At 41.5% G+C, this 16,030-nt stretch overlaps 1 protein-coding gene across 1 annotated transcript in view; it reads right to left on the bottom strand.

Annotated features, from left to right (window-relative positions):
- Positions 1-16,030, bottom strand: part of eif4eb (eukaryotic translation initiation factor 4eb) — a 31,939-nt gene that overhangs the window by 14,397 nt on the left and 1,512 nt on the right. The window contains exons 2-5 of the mRNA XM_061925074.1: positions 11,676-11,788; positions 10,981-11,076; positions 10,820-10,883; positions 1,865-1,978 (exon numbers count right to left, since the gene is read on the bottom strand). Of these exons, the coding sequence (XP_061781058.1) occupies positions 1,865-1,978; positions 10,820-10,883; positions 10,981-11,076; positions 11,676-11,788 (387 nt within the window). The remainder of the gene's footprint in view (positions 1-1,864; positions 1,979-10,819; positions 10,884-10,980; positions 11,077-11,675; positions 11,789-16,030) is intronic.

Raw genomic sequence — 16,030 nt, 5'->3', positions numbered from 1 at the left:
TAGTCCTGTCCTAAATCTATTTGCTTGACCCTCCGCTTCAGCTATGTAGCCAAGCTAGCTTTAATTGACGGTTGTTATGCCCCATCGCTGCACACTCCCCATTTGAAGCATGCAAGTCCACAAAGCAAGGTCCCTACTTGTATTTGCATTTTTTCTGTGGCCAAAGCTCTACTCTTTTTCTAGGACTCTTTGGAATAAGCAAGAGCAGACATTGTAAGAACCTCTTGTCCAAACTCAATGAGCTCAGACTTATCGCAAATGTTCTGATCAATGGGCAAAAATTCCCATGGGAAATTTTAATATTTGACATTGTGTAACAGCAATCATTGCTACAATGTAACATGGCCAAGGCAACAATGTAGTGCAGGGGTGCTCACACTTTTTCTGCAGGCGAGCTACTTTTCAATTGATCAAGTCGTGGGGATCTACCTCATTCATATATATAATTTATATTTACTTATTTATGAAATATATGTTTTTGTTAACAAGTTAAAGGTGTTTAATGATAATGCAAGCATGTTTAACACATATAGTTAATATTGTTAATAAATTAAAGGTGTTTAATGATAATACAAGAATCAGGGGTGCTCACACTTTTTCAGCATGCAAGCTACTTATAAAATGATCAAGTCAAAATGATGTACCTACTACAAAAATGCAAAACATATATTTATTTCTAAATATATTGAGGATTCTTTATATCGAAGATAATATTTCTGCCTTATTTTTAAAGTCTCGGAACAATGAGTCAGCTGCTTCAACGAATGCCTCCTTTACCATCTCTCCGTCTTGGAACGACTTCTTGTTATTAACGATGATGTGACTCACCCGGAATGATGCTTCGGTGGCGACTTTCGCTTTTGAAGTTTGTTGTGTGAAAAATGACTGCTGTCCGGACAACTGGGATTTCAGTTCCTTCACCTTTCTCTTTCTCAGCTCGCTTTTCAGCGGGAAGTCGGTGTCGTATTTTCCATGAATAGTCCGAAAATGCCGCTCCACATTTCCCTTCTTTGGTATTGCGATGGCAGATTGGCAGATGAGGCAAACGCACTTCAAAAAGGTCATCGTGAAAAAAAAGTCCTCCTCCCATTCCGTATGAAAGTGATACGTTTTTGTCTTCTTACTTGGTCCAGCTCCCCCACTCATTTTTATACCCTTAAAAGAAAAAACCGAGGGCTGAAAATTGGTGGTAACTCGCTGACAAGCTTGTTAGCTTTGCTGCACTGAGCGCCGTTGTTTGCGCATGCGCAGTGACCTAAGTGTCAGAAAAACGAAGATGTCATCTGACTGGCTGCCCTGTTTATCAATCAAAAGACGGGATGGATGATAGGCTGGCGTCAATTTTTTTTTTTTTAATGTAATGCGATCTACCAATACTACCTTTGCGATCGACTGGTAGATCGCGATCGACGTATTGAGCACCCCTGATGTAGTGGTTAAGGAAGAAGAACATTAAGATCCTGGAGTAGCCTAGCCAGTCTCCGGACCTTAATCGCATAGAGAATCTGTGGTGGGAGCTGAAATTTCGAGTCGCCAAGTGACAGCCTCAAACGTTCAGAATTTTAACAGCATCTGGAAAGAAGAATGGACAAAATTCCCTTCTAAGATGTGGTCAACCATGCTGCCAAACTTCTGCTGGGAATCAAATACATATTACACTTGATCAAATAGATAATTATAGCAATTATTACTTACTTTTGTCTGAATAGTTTTTAATTTTGCCCTTCTGTTGTAAGAAACCTATTGTAAAAGTTTTGCTTTGTGGGGAGGTGAACTTACAAAATCAGCAGGGGATCATATAATTACCCCCCAACTGTATATTACAGAATATAAATAAACAGAGAAGCCAAGAGTATAAGCCTACTGTTTCCAACCAGAAGCGATCCAGATCTAATTTCCTCTGCTGCTTGTTGAGTGTGATCAGCCAGCGCCCTCCACGCTTGTTTCTCTCATCCTCCCACATGGGCTCAATTCCATCCTGCAGCAAAAGTTCACATTGTTTATTATTTCAACATTGTTCCCAATGGTCAACCATATAATGAGTCCACCTGTTACATGAAAGAACTACAAAAAAGCATGTCTACATCACAGGGTTTCTAATACTAATGCACTGTTAATAATGCTAGGTTTTTCTAAGGTTACATCAAGACACAAAATAGAACACTTTAATGGTAATAATTACCAGCACTCTAGAAAATGTGCACACATTGTTTACTCATTCACAATCTTTATGTAAGACTAGAACACAAATGTTTTTTTATGCATGCTCATTTGTAACATACAGCAAGTGCGAGGTGGCGAACAATGCAGGGAGTGCATTATTTTGCCATTATTTATTTAAAGACATCCAAAAACCAACAACAATACTCCATTTACATGTCATGACTTGAATATTAACCAAGTACAGTTATTAGTAATATTTTTATTAAAGGTGATAACACAGGCAAACAATTTTTAGCAGCACCGTGATCACAGAGAGCTAACTAGCTTTTCAGCTGCTGACATACAGTACTGAGCTGCTGCTGTTGCATCAAGTTGGTAAAGGTTAATTATAAATTATAAATCATACCTTTCATCTAGATGTGGTCATAAACTGAGAAGTTGGTCAATTTTGACATCCAACTTATACCCAGCGATGCGAGATATACACGAAAAAAGACGCTTGTTTGCGGCACTTATTTTTTATTTATTTTTTACCTGGGGGAGGATTATAATCTAATTCTTCATCTAAACAGAAGATATGAACGTCCCATCAGTTTGCATTCTAGTGAAAGCAGACATTGTTCAGTAAGTCCATCCATCCATCTTCTTCCGCTTATCCGAGGTCGGGTCACGGGGGCAGCAGCCTAAGCAGGAAAGCCCAGACTTCCCTCTCCCCAGCCACTTCGTCCAGCTCCTCCCGGGGGATCCCGAGGCGTCCCCAGGCAAGCTGGGAGAGATAGTCTTCCCAACGTGTCCTGGGTCTTTTCTGTGGCTTCCTACTGGTCTGACGTGCCCGAAACACCTACCTAGGGAGGCGTTCGGGTGGTATCCTGACCAGATGCCCGAACCATCTCATCTGGCTCCTCTCAATGTGGAAGAGCAGCGGCTTTACTTTGAGCTCCTCCCGGATGACAGAGCTTCTCACCCTATCTCTAAGGGAGAGCCCCACCACCCGGCGGAGGAAGCTCATTTCGGCCGCTTGTACCTGTGATCTTGTCCTTTCGGTCATAACCCAAAGCTCATGACCATAGGTGAGGATGGGAATGTAGATCGACCGGTAAATTGAGAGCTTTGCCTTCCAGCTCAGCTCCTTCTTCACCACAACGGATCGATACAGCGTCCGCATTACTGAAGATGCCGCACCGATCCGCCTGTCGATCTCACGATCCACTCTTCCCTCACTCGTGAACAAGACTCCGAGGTACATGATTGAACTCCTCCACTTGGGGCAAGATCTCCTCCCCAACCCGAAGATGGCACTCCACCCTTTTCCGGGCGAGAACCATGGACTCATACTTAGAGGTGCTGATTCCCATCCCAGTCGCTTCACACTCGGCTGCGAACCGGTCCAGTGAGTGCTGAAGATCTTGGCCAGATGAAGCCATCAGGACCACATCATCTGCAAAAAGCAGAGACCTCATTCTGCAGCCACCAAACCAGATACCCTCAACGCCCTAACTGCGCCTAGAAATTCTGTCCATAAAAGTTATTAACAGATTCGGTGAAAAAGGGCAGCCTTGGCAGAGTCCAACCCTCACTGGAAACGGGTCCGACTTACTGCTGGCAATGCGGACCAAGCTCTGACACTGATCATACAGGGCGCAGACCGCCACAATCAGACAGTCCGATACCCCATACTCTCTGAGCACTCCCCACAGGACTTCTAAGTCCACAAAGCACATGTAGACTGGTTGGGCAAACTCCCATGCACCCTAAAGGACCCTGCCGAGAGTATAGAGCTGGTCCACAGTTCCACGACCAGGACGAAAACCACACTGTTCCTCCTGAATCCGAGGTTCGACTATCCGGCGTAGCCTCCTCTCCAGTACACCTGAATAGACCTTACCAGGAAGGCTGAGGAGTGTAATCCCACGATAGTTGAAACACACCCTCCGGTTCCCCTTCTTAAAGAGAGGAACCACCACCCCGGTCTGCCAATCCAGAGGTACAGCCCTTGATGTCCACGCGATGTTGCAGAGTCTTGTCAACCAAGACAGCCCCACAGCATCCAGAGCCTTAAAGAACTCCGGGCAGATCTCATCCACCCCCGGGGCCTTGCCACCGAGGAGCTTTTTAACTACCTCGGCAACCTCAGCCCCAGAAATAGGAGCGTCTACCACAGATACCCCAGGCACTGCTTCCTCATAGGAAGACGTGTTGGTGGGATTGAGGAGGTCTTCAAAGTATTCCCTCCACCGATCCACAACATCCGCAGTCGAGGTGAGCAGAACACCATCCCCACCATACACGGTGTTGACAGTGCACTGCTTCCCCTTCCTGAGGCGGCGGCTGGTGGTCCAGAATCGATTCGAAACCGTCTGGAAGTTGTTTTCCATGGCTTCCCCGAACTCCTCCCATGTCCGAGTTTTTGCCTCCGTGACCACTGAAGCCACACACCGCTTGGCCTGTTGGTACCTGTCTGCTGTCTCCGGAGTCCTATGAGCCAGAAGAACCCGATAGGACTCCTTCTTCAGCTTGATGGCATCCCTCACCGCTGGTCTCCATCAGCAGGTTCTAGGATTACCGCCACGACAGGCACCAACCACCTTGCGGCCACAGCGCCAATCGGCCGCCTCGACAATAGAGGTACGGAACATCGTCCACTCGGACTCAATGTCCAGCGCCTCCCTCGTGACATGTTCAAAGTTCTTCTGGAGGTGGGAATTGAAACTCTCTCTGACAGGAGACTCTGCTAGGCATTCCCAGCAGACCCTCACAATGCGTTTGGGCTTGCCAGGTCTGTCCGGCATCCTCTCCCACCATCGCAGCCAACTGACCACCAGGTGGTGATCGGTAGAAAGCTCCGCCCCTCTCTTCACCCGAGTGTCCAAAACATGAGACCGCAAATCCGATGACACAACTACAAAGTCGATCATGGAACTGCGGCCTAGGGTGTCCAAGTGCACATATAGACACCCTTACATTTGAACATGGTATTTGTTATGGACAATCTGTGACGAGCACAAAAGTCCAATAACAAAACGCCACTCGGGTTCAGATCCGGGTGGCCATTCTTCCCAATCACGCCTCTCCAGGTTTTACTGTCGTTGCCAACATGAGCGTTGAAGTCCCCCAGTAAAACGAGGGAATCGCCCGGGGGAGCACTCTCCAGTACTACCTCGAGTGAATCCAAAAAGGGTGGGTACTCTGAGCTGCCGTTTGGCGCGTAAGCGCAAACAATAGTCAGGACCCGTCCCCCCCACCCGAAGGTGGAGGGAAGTTACCTTCTCGTCCACTGGGTTGAACTCCAACGTGCAGGCTATGAGCCGGGGGGCAACAAGAATGCCACCCCAGCCCGTCGCCTCTCACTGCTGGCAACGCCAGAGTGGAAGAGAGTCCAGCCCCTCGCGAGAGAACTGGTTCCAGAGGCCTTGCTGTGTGTCGAAGTGAGGCCGACTATATCTAGTCGGAACTTCACCACCTCGGGCACTAGCGCAGGCTCCATCCCCCCCAAGAGCTAACTTATGTAGCCGAGGATCGGACCGCCAAGCAATGAACTGTCAGCGCATTTAATTAATCTTACCTCACTGAATACCACTGATTTTCACGCATTTTTTTGTCATACGTGTAGCTATGATAAAGGACACATGTTTTGGCGTGTTTTATTATTAATACTTTGCTTAACAGTAATAGAATATTCTTATATGCTATAAGTGACCAGACGTCCGCGATCAAAACTGGGAATATAATACCAGAGAAGGGGGTAAAAAACGGTCAGCTATTTTTAAGTTCAAGAAACAATATGATTAGGTTATATATACATGCGTATATCCTACATAAACAATGTATGAATACATTAGATTTCTATATATCTTAGGGACCTATAGACTGTATCTCTGTTGCTGCAGCAGCAGAGAGTTTATTCTGTCTTGACACTTTGTATTGATATTTTGTATTACATTCTTCCCTTAAATGATAATGTATAGTGATTGTTTTATATGTATTCTTTATGTATGTCGCTTTGGATAAAAGCGTCTGCCAAATACTTAAACATAAACATATATAAACACCTGAAAGTCTTTATATCACCTAAAACCACCAATCTGTTTCACTGGATTCAGAATAAAACCAAATTCTGTCTTACCCAAAAATGTTAGTATTTGAATATTGTTACTGTTACTGAAGCTAGACTAAATTTAGACTTGCATAATACTGTATAGCCACTGTCCATCTGATTGTCTAGTTAGCTAACATATATTACCCCCCCCCCCCCCCCCCCCCTACACAATCTGGACTGTGGACCTAACTTTTACCCCTGTTGGCTTTTACAATCTTTATCTTCATCATTTATTTCAACTTTATGTTATTCAAGTATGACATTTTTAAATTTAATTAATTTCATTGACAAGCAATTCTATTATGGTCATACTCTTGTTTGCTAGCGGCTACGATTTCAGTATTATTGAAGATCTTTGCTCCTTCTCAACTCTGTGGTAATATTCTTTTCACAAATTACAACCAATAGTACGTTAATGTTAAATCTTACTTGTGAAAAGTAATCCCCCGATTCCTATTTTCAACAGTCCGCTCATTTGAGCAGGAAAACGCTGAACACCAGCCCGGCATCTTTGTTTTCTACCTGTCAACTGTCAGTTTAAGCTGCTCGCCGGCTCCTCATCACCACTTCAAGATGGCGGACGAATTTCTCGCGTCAAGCAGCCAATGCTACGTCTACTTATAAGATGTCTATGCTCTCAACACTCCATGGGCTATTAAACTCCTCCCCTTCCTCCTTTCAAGACGTGCTTGCCCTCTCCCACCCACTGCACTGATCCACAACAACAACACTCAAGGAAATATTTGCTATGTAGCTTAACTACATTTACTTTTTAAACAAATAGCGATTTCCGTAGCTTAGCTAATTTTAGACCCATGTAGCAGTCAGCTGAGCTACATGCTACAAAATAAGAGAGAAGGAGAAGAGAAAGAGAGGACTGGACTCGTGCAACTTCAGGGGAAGGGGACAAAATATATACGGGGGAAAATCAATGATGATTGGTTGGTTTACGTATAAGAAAATCCATGATTGGTTGGTTGGTTTACAATGATGAGTCCCGATTGGTTAAGATAAGGGCAAAACATTAGGAACAGGCCAATCAGATGCCAGATAGGACGGGTCATTGAACCAGGAAGCGAAATCACACGCACATCCCAAATGACGACGAGAGGGAATATTCAAGCGGGCGATTTATATATTTAAAAAAGTAGTGGAAAGATGGCAGAGCATTCTCTTCCTAAGATTTTTCTTTTAGCGATGTAGACGACGACCAGGAACCCACAATGTGTCTACTAGGCCACATTTGGACAAATGTATGCATCTGGATAAAACAATGGCCAACACATTCATTTTAGTTGGTTACCATGTAAGCCCAAATAAAAACTGCTCTCGACATGGAAGACGCGGAACACACATTTAAGAACACACATGTGATGACTTTTGCTACAGTATAGCAAAGTATAGACAGCATAGTCTAAATACTAAATTTCATTTCATTGGTGTTTTAGAACAAGACAGTAGCTGACATTTTGTCTATTATTTCTACTGTTTATATTTTGACATTAAACATTTTGAAACATAAACAACATGACGGCAAGACATTTCTTATTTCATGCTATGAATCACAAATGGCTATTCAGATAAAAGACGTTAGCTAATAAAATAAAAAAAATGTTGTACTCTTTGTGACTTTTACAGTTTTTTTGTGTGTCAAAAGTTTCCTCTGATTATGACAAATGTGAAGGTTTTAGCCACAATCTAACCTGTCTGAATGCTGAACTACATTTTGCGTCAGGGGGCTGAACCCCCCACCAGGACTTTGTCCTGGACCTACCGGGGCCTGTGGCCCCTGGACCCTGGCTACTATGCTTTTTGAGTTTCAAATGTTGGCAGGTATGCTTCTGGCTTGCTTGTGTGGAGGTGGTTCGGATTTAAGCCACTGGACGAAAAATAGGAGAATGTGTTTTGTAGTCAGAAACCAGTGGCTACAAAAAAGTTTGAGCATAACGAACCTATTCCACCATCATCAACAGCGACACCCAATACAGTACAAAGATTGCATAAAACTTCGTGGCACGATAGCTGCAGTGCAATCCACGTTCCCAGCACTAAAACAATGTACACTGCAAGCTTCGGTATCACGCATAGTGCCTGATGAGAAAACCAGCAAAAGGTGGGAACAGATAACCAGAGCGATCGCATATCACATTGCTAAAGATCTAGTACCCATTTCCACCGTCGAACGCGACGAGTTTGTTCGCCTCATCAAAGTCCTCGACCCCAGGTACCACTTGCCATATTTCACACGAGTAATGCTGCCAAAAATGTACGCCGAAGTGAGGAAGATCATATCCTTACAATTAAGAAAAGTCACTTACTTCGTGCTGACCAAGTAGGACCACAGTGCCGTACATGTGTGTGACAGTCCATTACATCGTTGACTGGGAATTAAAATATGCCTGCCTGCAAATGTATTTTTTTTATCTGGGTTTGATACATTTTATGTTATTTGCACAGCTATGTTATTTATTTTCTGTAAAAAAATGTTTTTCTATACATTCATTGTTTTTCTATTTAATTTATGTTATGTACTACTTAAACATGTTCTTTTCTGTGCTGTTAATACCCATCTTGACTAACTGGGTTAGTAAAAGTGCCACTGACTGTTTACAGTACAGTTGTCATTCAGTTCAATTCAGTGAATTTCGTTCAAAAATGAGTATCTTTATATATATATTTTCACCGGAAAATATCTTGAGATATATATCGAATATCGAGTTTAAGTAAAAATATATCAAGATATACTTTTTCGTCCATATCGCCCAGCCCTAACTCATGTCATGAAATGTAAATGGAATATTGTTGGCAGTTTTTGGGTGTTTTTTTTTTTTATTGGATTTTATGGGTAGAATAGAGGACCTGCCATTGGCTCCACTGTAAGCTGACTTTTATTTACATTTATTTACGAGTTAGAATGCAATAAAAAAGTACATCCGTCGCCATGTCTTTCATAATGATTGTTAAAATCGGTAAAATTCCAAAAAAAGTGCAGTTCCCCTTTAAGTCTTTTTGAATACAATGCCTCAAGCTTTGCACGCCTATCTTTGGGCAGTTTGACCCATTCCTCTTTGCAGCACCTCTCCAGCTCTACAAGGTTGGATGGAAAGCATTGTTTTTTTATCCAGAATGTCTGTACATTACTGTATTCATATTAGTCTAGTCAGGGAGGTGACCAAGAACCTGATGGTGGACGGGGACGGCGTGGCGCAGTGGAAGAGTGGCCGTGCGCAACCCGAGGGTCCCTGGTTCAATCCCCACCTAGTACCAACCTCATCATGTCCGTTGTGTCCTTGGGCAAGACACTTCACCCCTTGCTCCTGATGGGTGCTGGTTAGCGCCTTGCATGGCAGCTCCCTCAATCAGTGTGTGAATGTGTGTGTGAATGGGTAAATGTGGAAGTAGTGTCAAAGCGCTTTGAGTACCTTGAAGGTAGAAAAGCGCTATACAAGTACGACCCATTTATGGTCACTCTGTCAGAGCTACAGCATTCCTCTGTGAAGAGAAGAGAACGTTCCACAAGGACAACGATTTCAGCAGCAATCCACCAATCAGGCCTGTATGGTATAGTGGCCAGACAGAAGCTATTTCTGAGTAAAAAGTTTGCCAAAACCTAAAAGAGTCTCAGACCATGAAGAACAAAATTCTCGGTCTGATGAGACAAAGACAAAGATTGATAATGCCAGGCGTTGTTAGGAAGAAACCAGGCACCGCTCATCACCAGGCTTATACCATGCCTACAGTGAAGCATGGTGGCAGCATCATGCTGTTGGGATGTTTTTCAGTGGCAGGAACTGATTATTCAGGATAGAGGGAAAGATGAATGCAGAAATGTACAGACATTCTGGATGAAAATTAACACTTCCCATCAACCTGATGGAGCATGAGAGGTGCTGCAAAAAGAAATGGGCAAAGAGGAATAGGCAAACCGCACAAAGATAGGTGTGCCAAGCTTGTGGCATTGTATTCAAATTGCAACATTTATTTGTCTTTATCGGGTATTGTCTGCAGAATGCTGAAGAAAAAAGGAATTTATTACATTTTAGAATAAGACTGTAACATAAAATGTGGAAAAAGTGAAGTGCTGTGACTACATTCCGGATGCACAGTATCTATACCACAAGGAAGTGTATTAAATGTAGATTAAAATATTCATAGGTCTCCTTTAATATTATTTTGACGTTTCAGTTGTGTTTTGTTCAGTGGTGGTGGGATTTAGGTCATTCTTAACTTGACCATGTAAACTGAACACCTTGTACCTCTGGGCACTCCATGTGGGTTGCAGTTCTGGAAAATACAAAGCACTGGAGGAAAAAGGCTTTCTGATAGCATACGTTTTATTCTCAAATTTGGGGGGTTTTGTGTAATTTTTGGTCAATTTTGCCTGATGTAAAGGAGCTGTCTAACATTTACACACACCTCGATATGGGGTTTTGTTTTGCTTTGGCCACATCTCACCTCATTACACAAATACACAGCACTGGATTGGCTTGATCAAACAAGTTGGAGTTTGAATATGCACAAAAAATACTTGTAATTAGAATATGAATGAATCAAACAAACCTTAAAAAGGGAGTAATCACAGCCTGACATGAGATTGCTCGACAACTGGATATGATTGTAGAGTCTGAAAATATGTCACATTAGGAAAATAAGTTGATTTGAGTCTTTATTAGAATTTGACTAACTCATGACATTGGTGTTAGAGATTGACTGCAACTTACGCCCAGAAATCTTCAACTGTGTCAAATTTTGAAATGAGCCGCAGGTTGGCCTGCCATGTTTTGGTCTTGTCATTCTTGAAGAACCACAGAGACCATCTGTTGGAATGAGAACAGAAACAAGTACATTTGCATAAATGTGAGAATATCCTAATTTAAAAAGGTGCATAAAAGTCAAAGAAAGACATTAAGCGCCATAGCAATAGTTGAGTTGAGTAAATCATCCACAATGGCTTGTGGTCCAATAATCTTGACAACATGTCATTTTTGTTTGATTGTGGGATCTCTGAAGTAGGCTGTTAGGGCATACGGAGCATATATGCCAAGCTCCTTAAGCTCTAACAAAGACAATGTGACTGTTTTACTCACTGTGACATTTTATTTGCCTCACAGTTTAAATTTTACTATGTGTAATATTCAATTTAAATACATTGTATATTTGGCAAGTTTGAGATGTGCCTGGGCGATAAATCAATTTTAGCGATGTAGACAATGTCCAGGAACCCACAATGCGTCCTGAAATTCAACGATAAGTGATTTTGCAAACAGCCAAAAATAATACACAAAGCAAACTTTAACCTGTTAACCAGGTTTTGCCATTAGTATTTCACAATTCCGTTGTTCTTAATGTGCAATGACAATAAAAGTCTATTCTATACTGGCTGTCACAGACACACAGTTAAACTACGGATTCTAACCTGTTTTGCAGGGGGAGTTTGATGTAGGATTCTAGGTTCACCACTTCCTGGTCAGTCCCCTTCGACTCTTGAGCTCCATCCTCATCTGACAAGGATGGACTTGGATTGGTTTCCTAGAAGTTAACAAGGAAAAGGGAATATAATTTTCCACATATGTACATTTTTAAAGATAACCAGAATAGATACTGATCAGTTTTTATGTGTGTTTAGGCTGCAGTTTGAGTTTGAATGTACTGCTATAGTGTGTGTATGTGCAATATTCATGAGAGGGAAAAAAAAGTTAAAAGTGCTTCCAATATTTTCATTTACTCGAGCAGTCCGTCATCTCCTGGCAACCATTTTCCACAAAACATTGAATATGTTACCAGTATTGAAATTATCGTTTTAGATTTTAGCAATAGGCTTCCGTGGCTAGGCATAGAGAGCAGCAGACTGGCTTAGTAGTACAATATAGTGGTCATTATTAATTTCCACAGAGTTGAGGGACTTTGCCTGTACAGAGAAATACATTTGGTGTTTTACGTTTTTTTTCCGTAAAATTATCATTTGCTAAACGTTTGTACATGTTTAAAACGGTTGCGATGCCAATTTACATTAGCCTGTCAATGGGATCGTCCATTGTATGTTAGCATTGAGCTAGCCGCATAGAGCAAACAAGATTCTTACATTTGTGCACTTTATGGTCCTGATTTACTAAGATCCAAATACCACGCGTTAAACAGCGTGTACCAACTATAAATTATTTGTGTTGCGTGTGATCGACTAAGACTGCGAGTACAATTGATAACTGGTGAAGACCGCCTTATATAACGAGGACCTATTATGCAAAACCAACTTTTTTTAACCTATTCATACACGTTTCTGTATATTAGGGATCCGCATAAGTCCTGAAAACATGAAATCAAACCATGGAGGCATGGCGCAGACATTTATAAAACAATCTTGCCTTCCTTCATACTTCCATTTGGAATTTGCCCCATTTGTGACATTTTTACCATTGTTCACGTCAGCGGATATCGCCATATATGGTAAAGTTTTACCCGAAGAGCTTTTCGTCTTTCCTTCTTTGTCTCTTGTTATGGGAAAGACTGTCTCGTACATATACAGTCGTGAAGGACTTGTGAAGGACATAATGTCATTGCTGTCTTGAGCTTCCAATAATTTCTACAACTCTTATTTTTTTGTGATAGAGTGATTGGAGCACATACTTGGTCACAAAAACATTGATGAAGTTTGGTTCTTTTATGAATTTATTATGTGTCTAATGAAAATGTGACCAAATCTGCTGGGTCAAAAGTATACATACCACCAATGTTCCCTCTAATTTTTAATGTTTGTGAGCAAACGCACAAACTCCCTGAGCATTCAGTGGAGCACATGTGAGCAAAATCAGACATGCACACTGTGGCCACACCAGCACCACACCTGTCACCTGTCCCAAACCTGACTAAATAACAATTTAAATGTTTTATTAAAATCATTTTCTGATATAAGTGATTTTGCCCCCGTACAATGACAATGACAAAAAAACATGTTTTTCATGACCTATGTGCCAGTATTGTATGTCTGGCTGCGGGTCCTGCCTTTAAAGGAAATGTTACCCCTTTCAGAGATTACATTTAGTTCCTGTAACTTTCTGTCCGTAAAATACATCTTTTTATTAGCATTTATGAAATCTAGTGACAATATTTCATGAATAATATCCTTAGATTAACATTCTTAATAAATGGCAGTAAAATAAGCACACTTCTGATTGAGGTAGCTATTGCAAGGAATTTAGGGATTTCACCATGTACGGTCTGTAATATCATCAAAGGGTTCAGAGAATCTGGAGAAGTCACTGCAAATAAGCAGCTAAGCCGATGACCTTCAATCCCTCAGGCTGTACTGCATCAACAAGCGACATCAGTGTGTAAAGGATATCACCACATGGGCTCAGGAACACTTCAGAAACCCACTGTCAGTAACTACAGTTGGTCGCTACATCTGTACGTGCAAGTTAAAACTCTCCTATACAAGGCAAAAACCGTTTATCAACAACACCCAGAAACGCTGTCAGCTTCGCTGGGAATGAGCTCATCTAAGATGGACTGATACAAAGTGGAAAAGTGTTCTGTGGTCTGACGAGTCCACATTTCAAATTGTTTTTGGAAACTGTGGACGTTGTGTCCTCCGGACCAAAGAGGAAAACAACCACCCGGATTGTTATAGGCGCAAAGTTGAAAAGCCAGCATCTGTGATGGTATGGGGGTGTATTAGTGCCCAAGACATGGGTAACTTACACATCTGTGAAGGCGCCATTAATGCTGAAAGGTACATACAGGTTTTGGAGCAACATATGTTGCCATCCAAGCAACGTTACCATGGACGCCCCTGCTTATTTCAGCAAGATAATGCCAAGCCACGTGTTACATCAACGTGGCTTCATAGTAAAAGAGTGCGGGTACTAGACTGGCCTGCCTGTAGTCCAGAACTGTCTCCCATTGAAAATGTGTGGTGCATTATAAAGCCTAAAATACCACAACAGAGACCCCCGGACTGTTGAACAACTTAAGCTGTACATCAAGCAAGAATGGGAAAGAATTCCACCTGAGAAGCTTAAAAAATGTGTCTCCTCAGTTCCCAAACGTTTACTGAGTGTTGTTAAAAGGAAAGGCCATGTAACACAGTGGTGAACATGCCCTTTCCCAACTACTTTGGCACGTGTTGCAGCCATGAAATTGTAAGTTAATTATTATTTGCAAAAAAAAATATATAAAAGTTTATGAGTTTGAACATCAAATATCTTGTCTTTGTAGTGCATTCAATTGAATATGGGTTGAAAAGGATTTGCAAATCATTGTACTCCGTTTATATTTACATCTAACACAATTTCCCAACTCATATGGAAACGGGGTTTGTAGATGTATTTAAATAGGGTTGTATTAAAAATGCTTTGAGTAGTTTCTTGTAATAAATAATATTGAGTTAAGTAAAACTGCAGTTGCATTAAATGTTTTTTTTTCTGTCAAAATTAAAATACCTCGAAGTGCTTTATTCACACACAATGTTTCCCGACGATGTTGAGGGCCATTTGACATGTTGTAAATAACATGTCACTATCTTACACCTGTGCTAAAGTGGGCTTATCCCAAATAATGTATTCATGATTATTGAATGTAATTTTGTAAAAATCTTTATAAAAAATATTTTTTTCACTAGGCAAAACTCAACAGCCACAAGCACGACAGACTAAAACGAAAACTTCCAATGGAGAAAAAGTTGCTGAATGCAGTAGAAGAAGATGTCCAGATAAAGAAGAGACTTCTGAACATGATGGAGACATCAAAGAAGCGATCGTCTGACAATTTAGACAAACTCACATCAAATTATTAAGTCAAAATATTGACTTACTAATAATGACATACTTAGTATCTCGGGTAACTAGGACTGTTTTGTGTTTTGTTTATACTTTACGGAAAAAATATCGAGATGTATATCATATATCGCCATGCTGCAAATGGAGCGGAAAACAACCAAAAATTTAAGGCTTCTTTATTTCTCTAATATTGTTATTTATTATAAGATATTGTTATTTGGTTATTTTTTTAATAAACAATGTGTTCTATGTAATCAGGGTCTGCCCCCCCACCCTCCCAGGCTGTGGTGGCAGCGATGAGGTGGAGACGTGATGGCGACAGGCCGAGTTACACTGTCCCGGCCCCTGGAGAGACACCACCTTAACTAACAAATTTTCTGGGGGAAACACTGTATATTGGTATACATGTGTGTGTGTGTATATATATATATATATATATATATATATATATATATATATATATATATATATATATAAATATATATATATATATATATGTCTATATATATATATGTGTGTACCGTATTTTCCGCACTATTAGCCGCACCTAAAAAACACAAATTTACTCAAAAGCTGACAGTGCGGCTTATACCCCGGTGCGCTTTATATATGGATTAATATTAAGATTAATTTTCATAAAGTTTAGGTCTCGCAACTACGGTAAACAGCCGCCATCTTTTTTCCCCGTAGAAGAGGAAGCGCTTCTTCTTCTACGCAAGCAACCGCCAAGGTAAGCACCCGCCCCCATAGAAGAGGAAGAGCTTCTTCTTCTACTGTAAGCAACCACCCGCCCCCGTAGAAGAAGAAGAAGGGCGCCGATATTACGTTTCATTTCCTTTGTGTGTTTACATCTGTAAAGACCACAAAATGGCTCCTACTAAGCGACAGGTTTCCGGTTCATGAAAAGACGCAATCTCTCCATCCGCACACGGACTACTATTTCACAGCAACTGCCTAAAGACTTTCAAGCTGGCTACTTTCCGTGCATATTGTAAAA

Source organism: Nerophis lumbriciformis, linkage group LG29 (genome assembly GCF_033978685.3).
Source record: "Nerophis lumbriciformis linkage group LG29, RoL_Nlum_v2.1, whole genome shotgun sequence".
Taxonomy (NCBI): domain Eukaryota; kingdom Metazoa; phylum Chordata; class Actinopteri; order Syngnathiformes; family Syngnathidae; genus Nerophis; species Nerophis lumbriciformis.
Note: the sequence above shows the minus strand (reverse complement) of the source record. Positions and strands in the feature narration are given on the sequence as shown.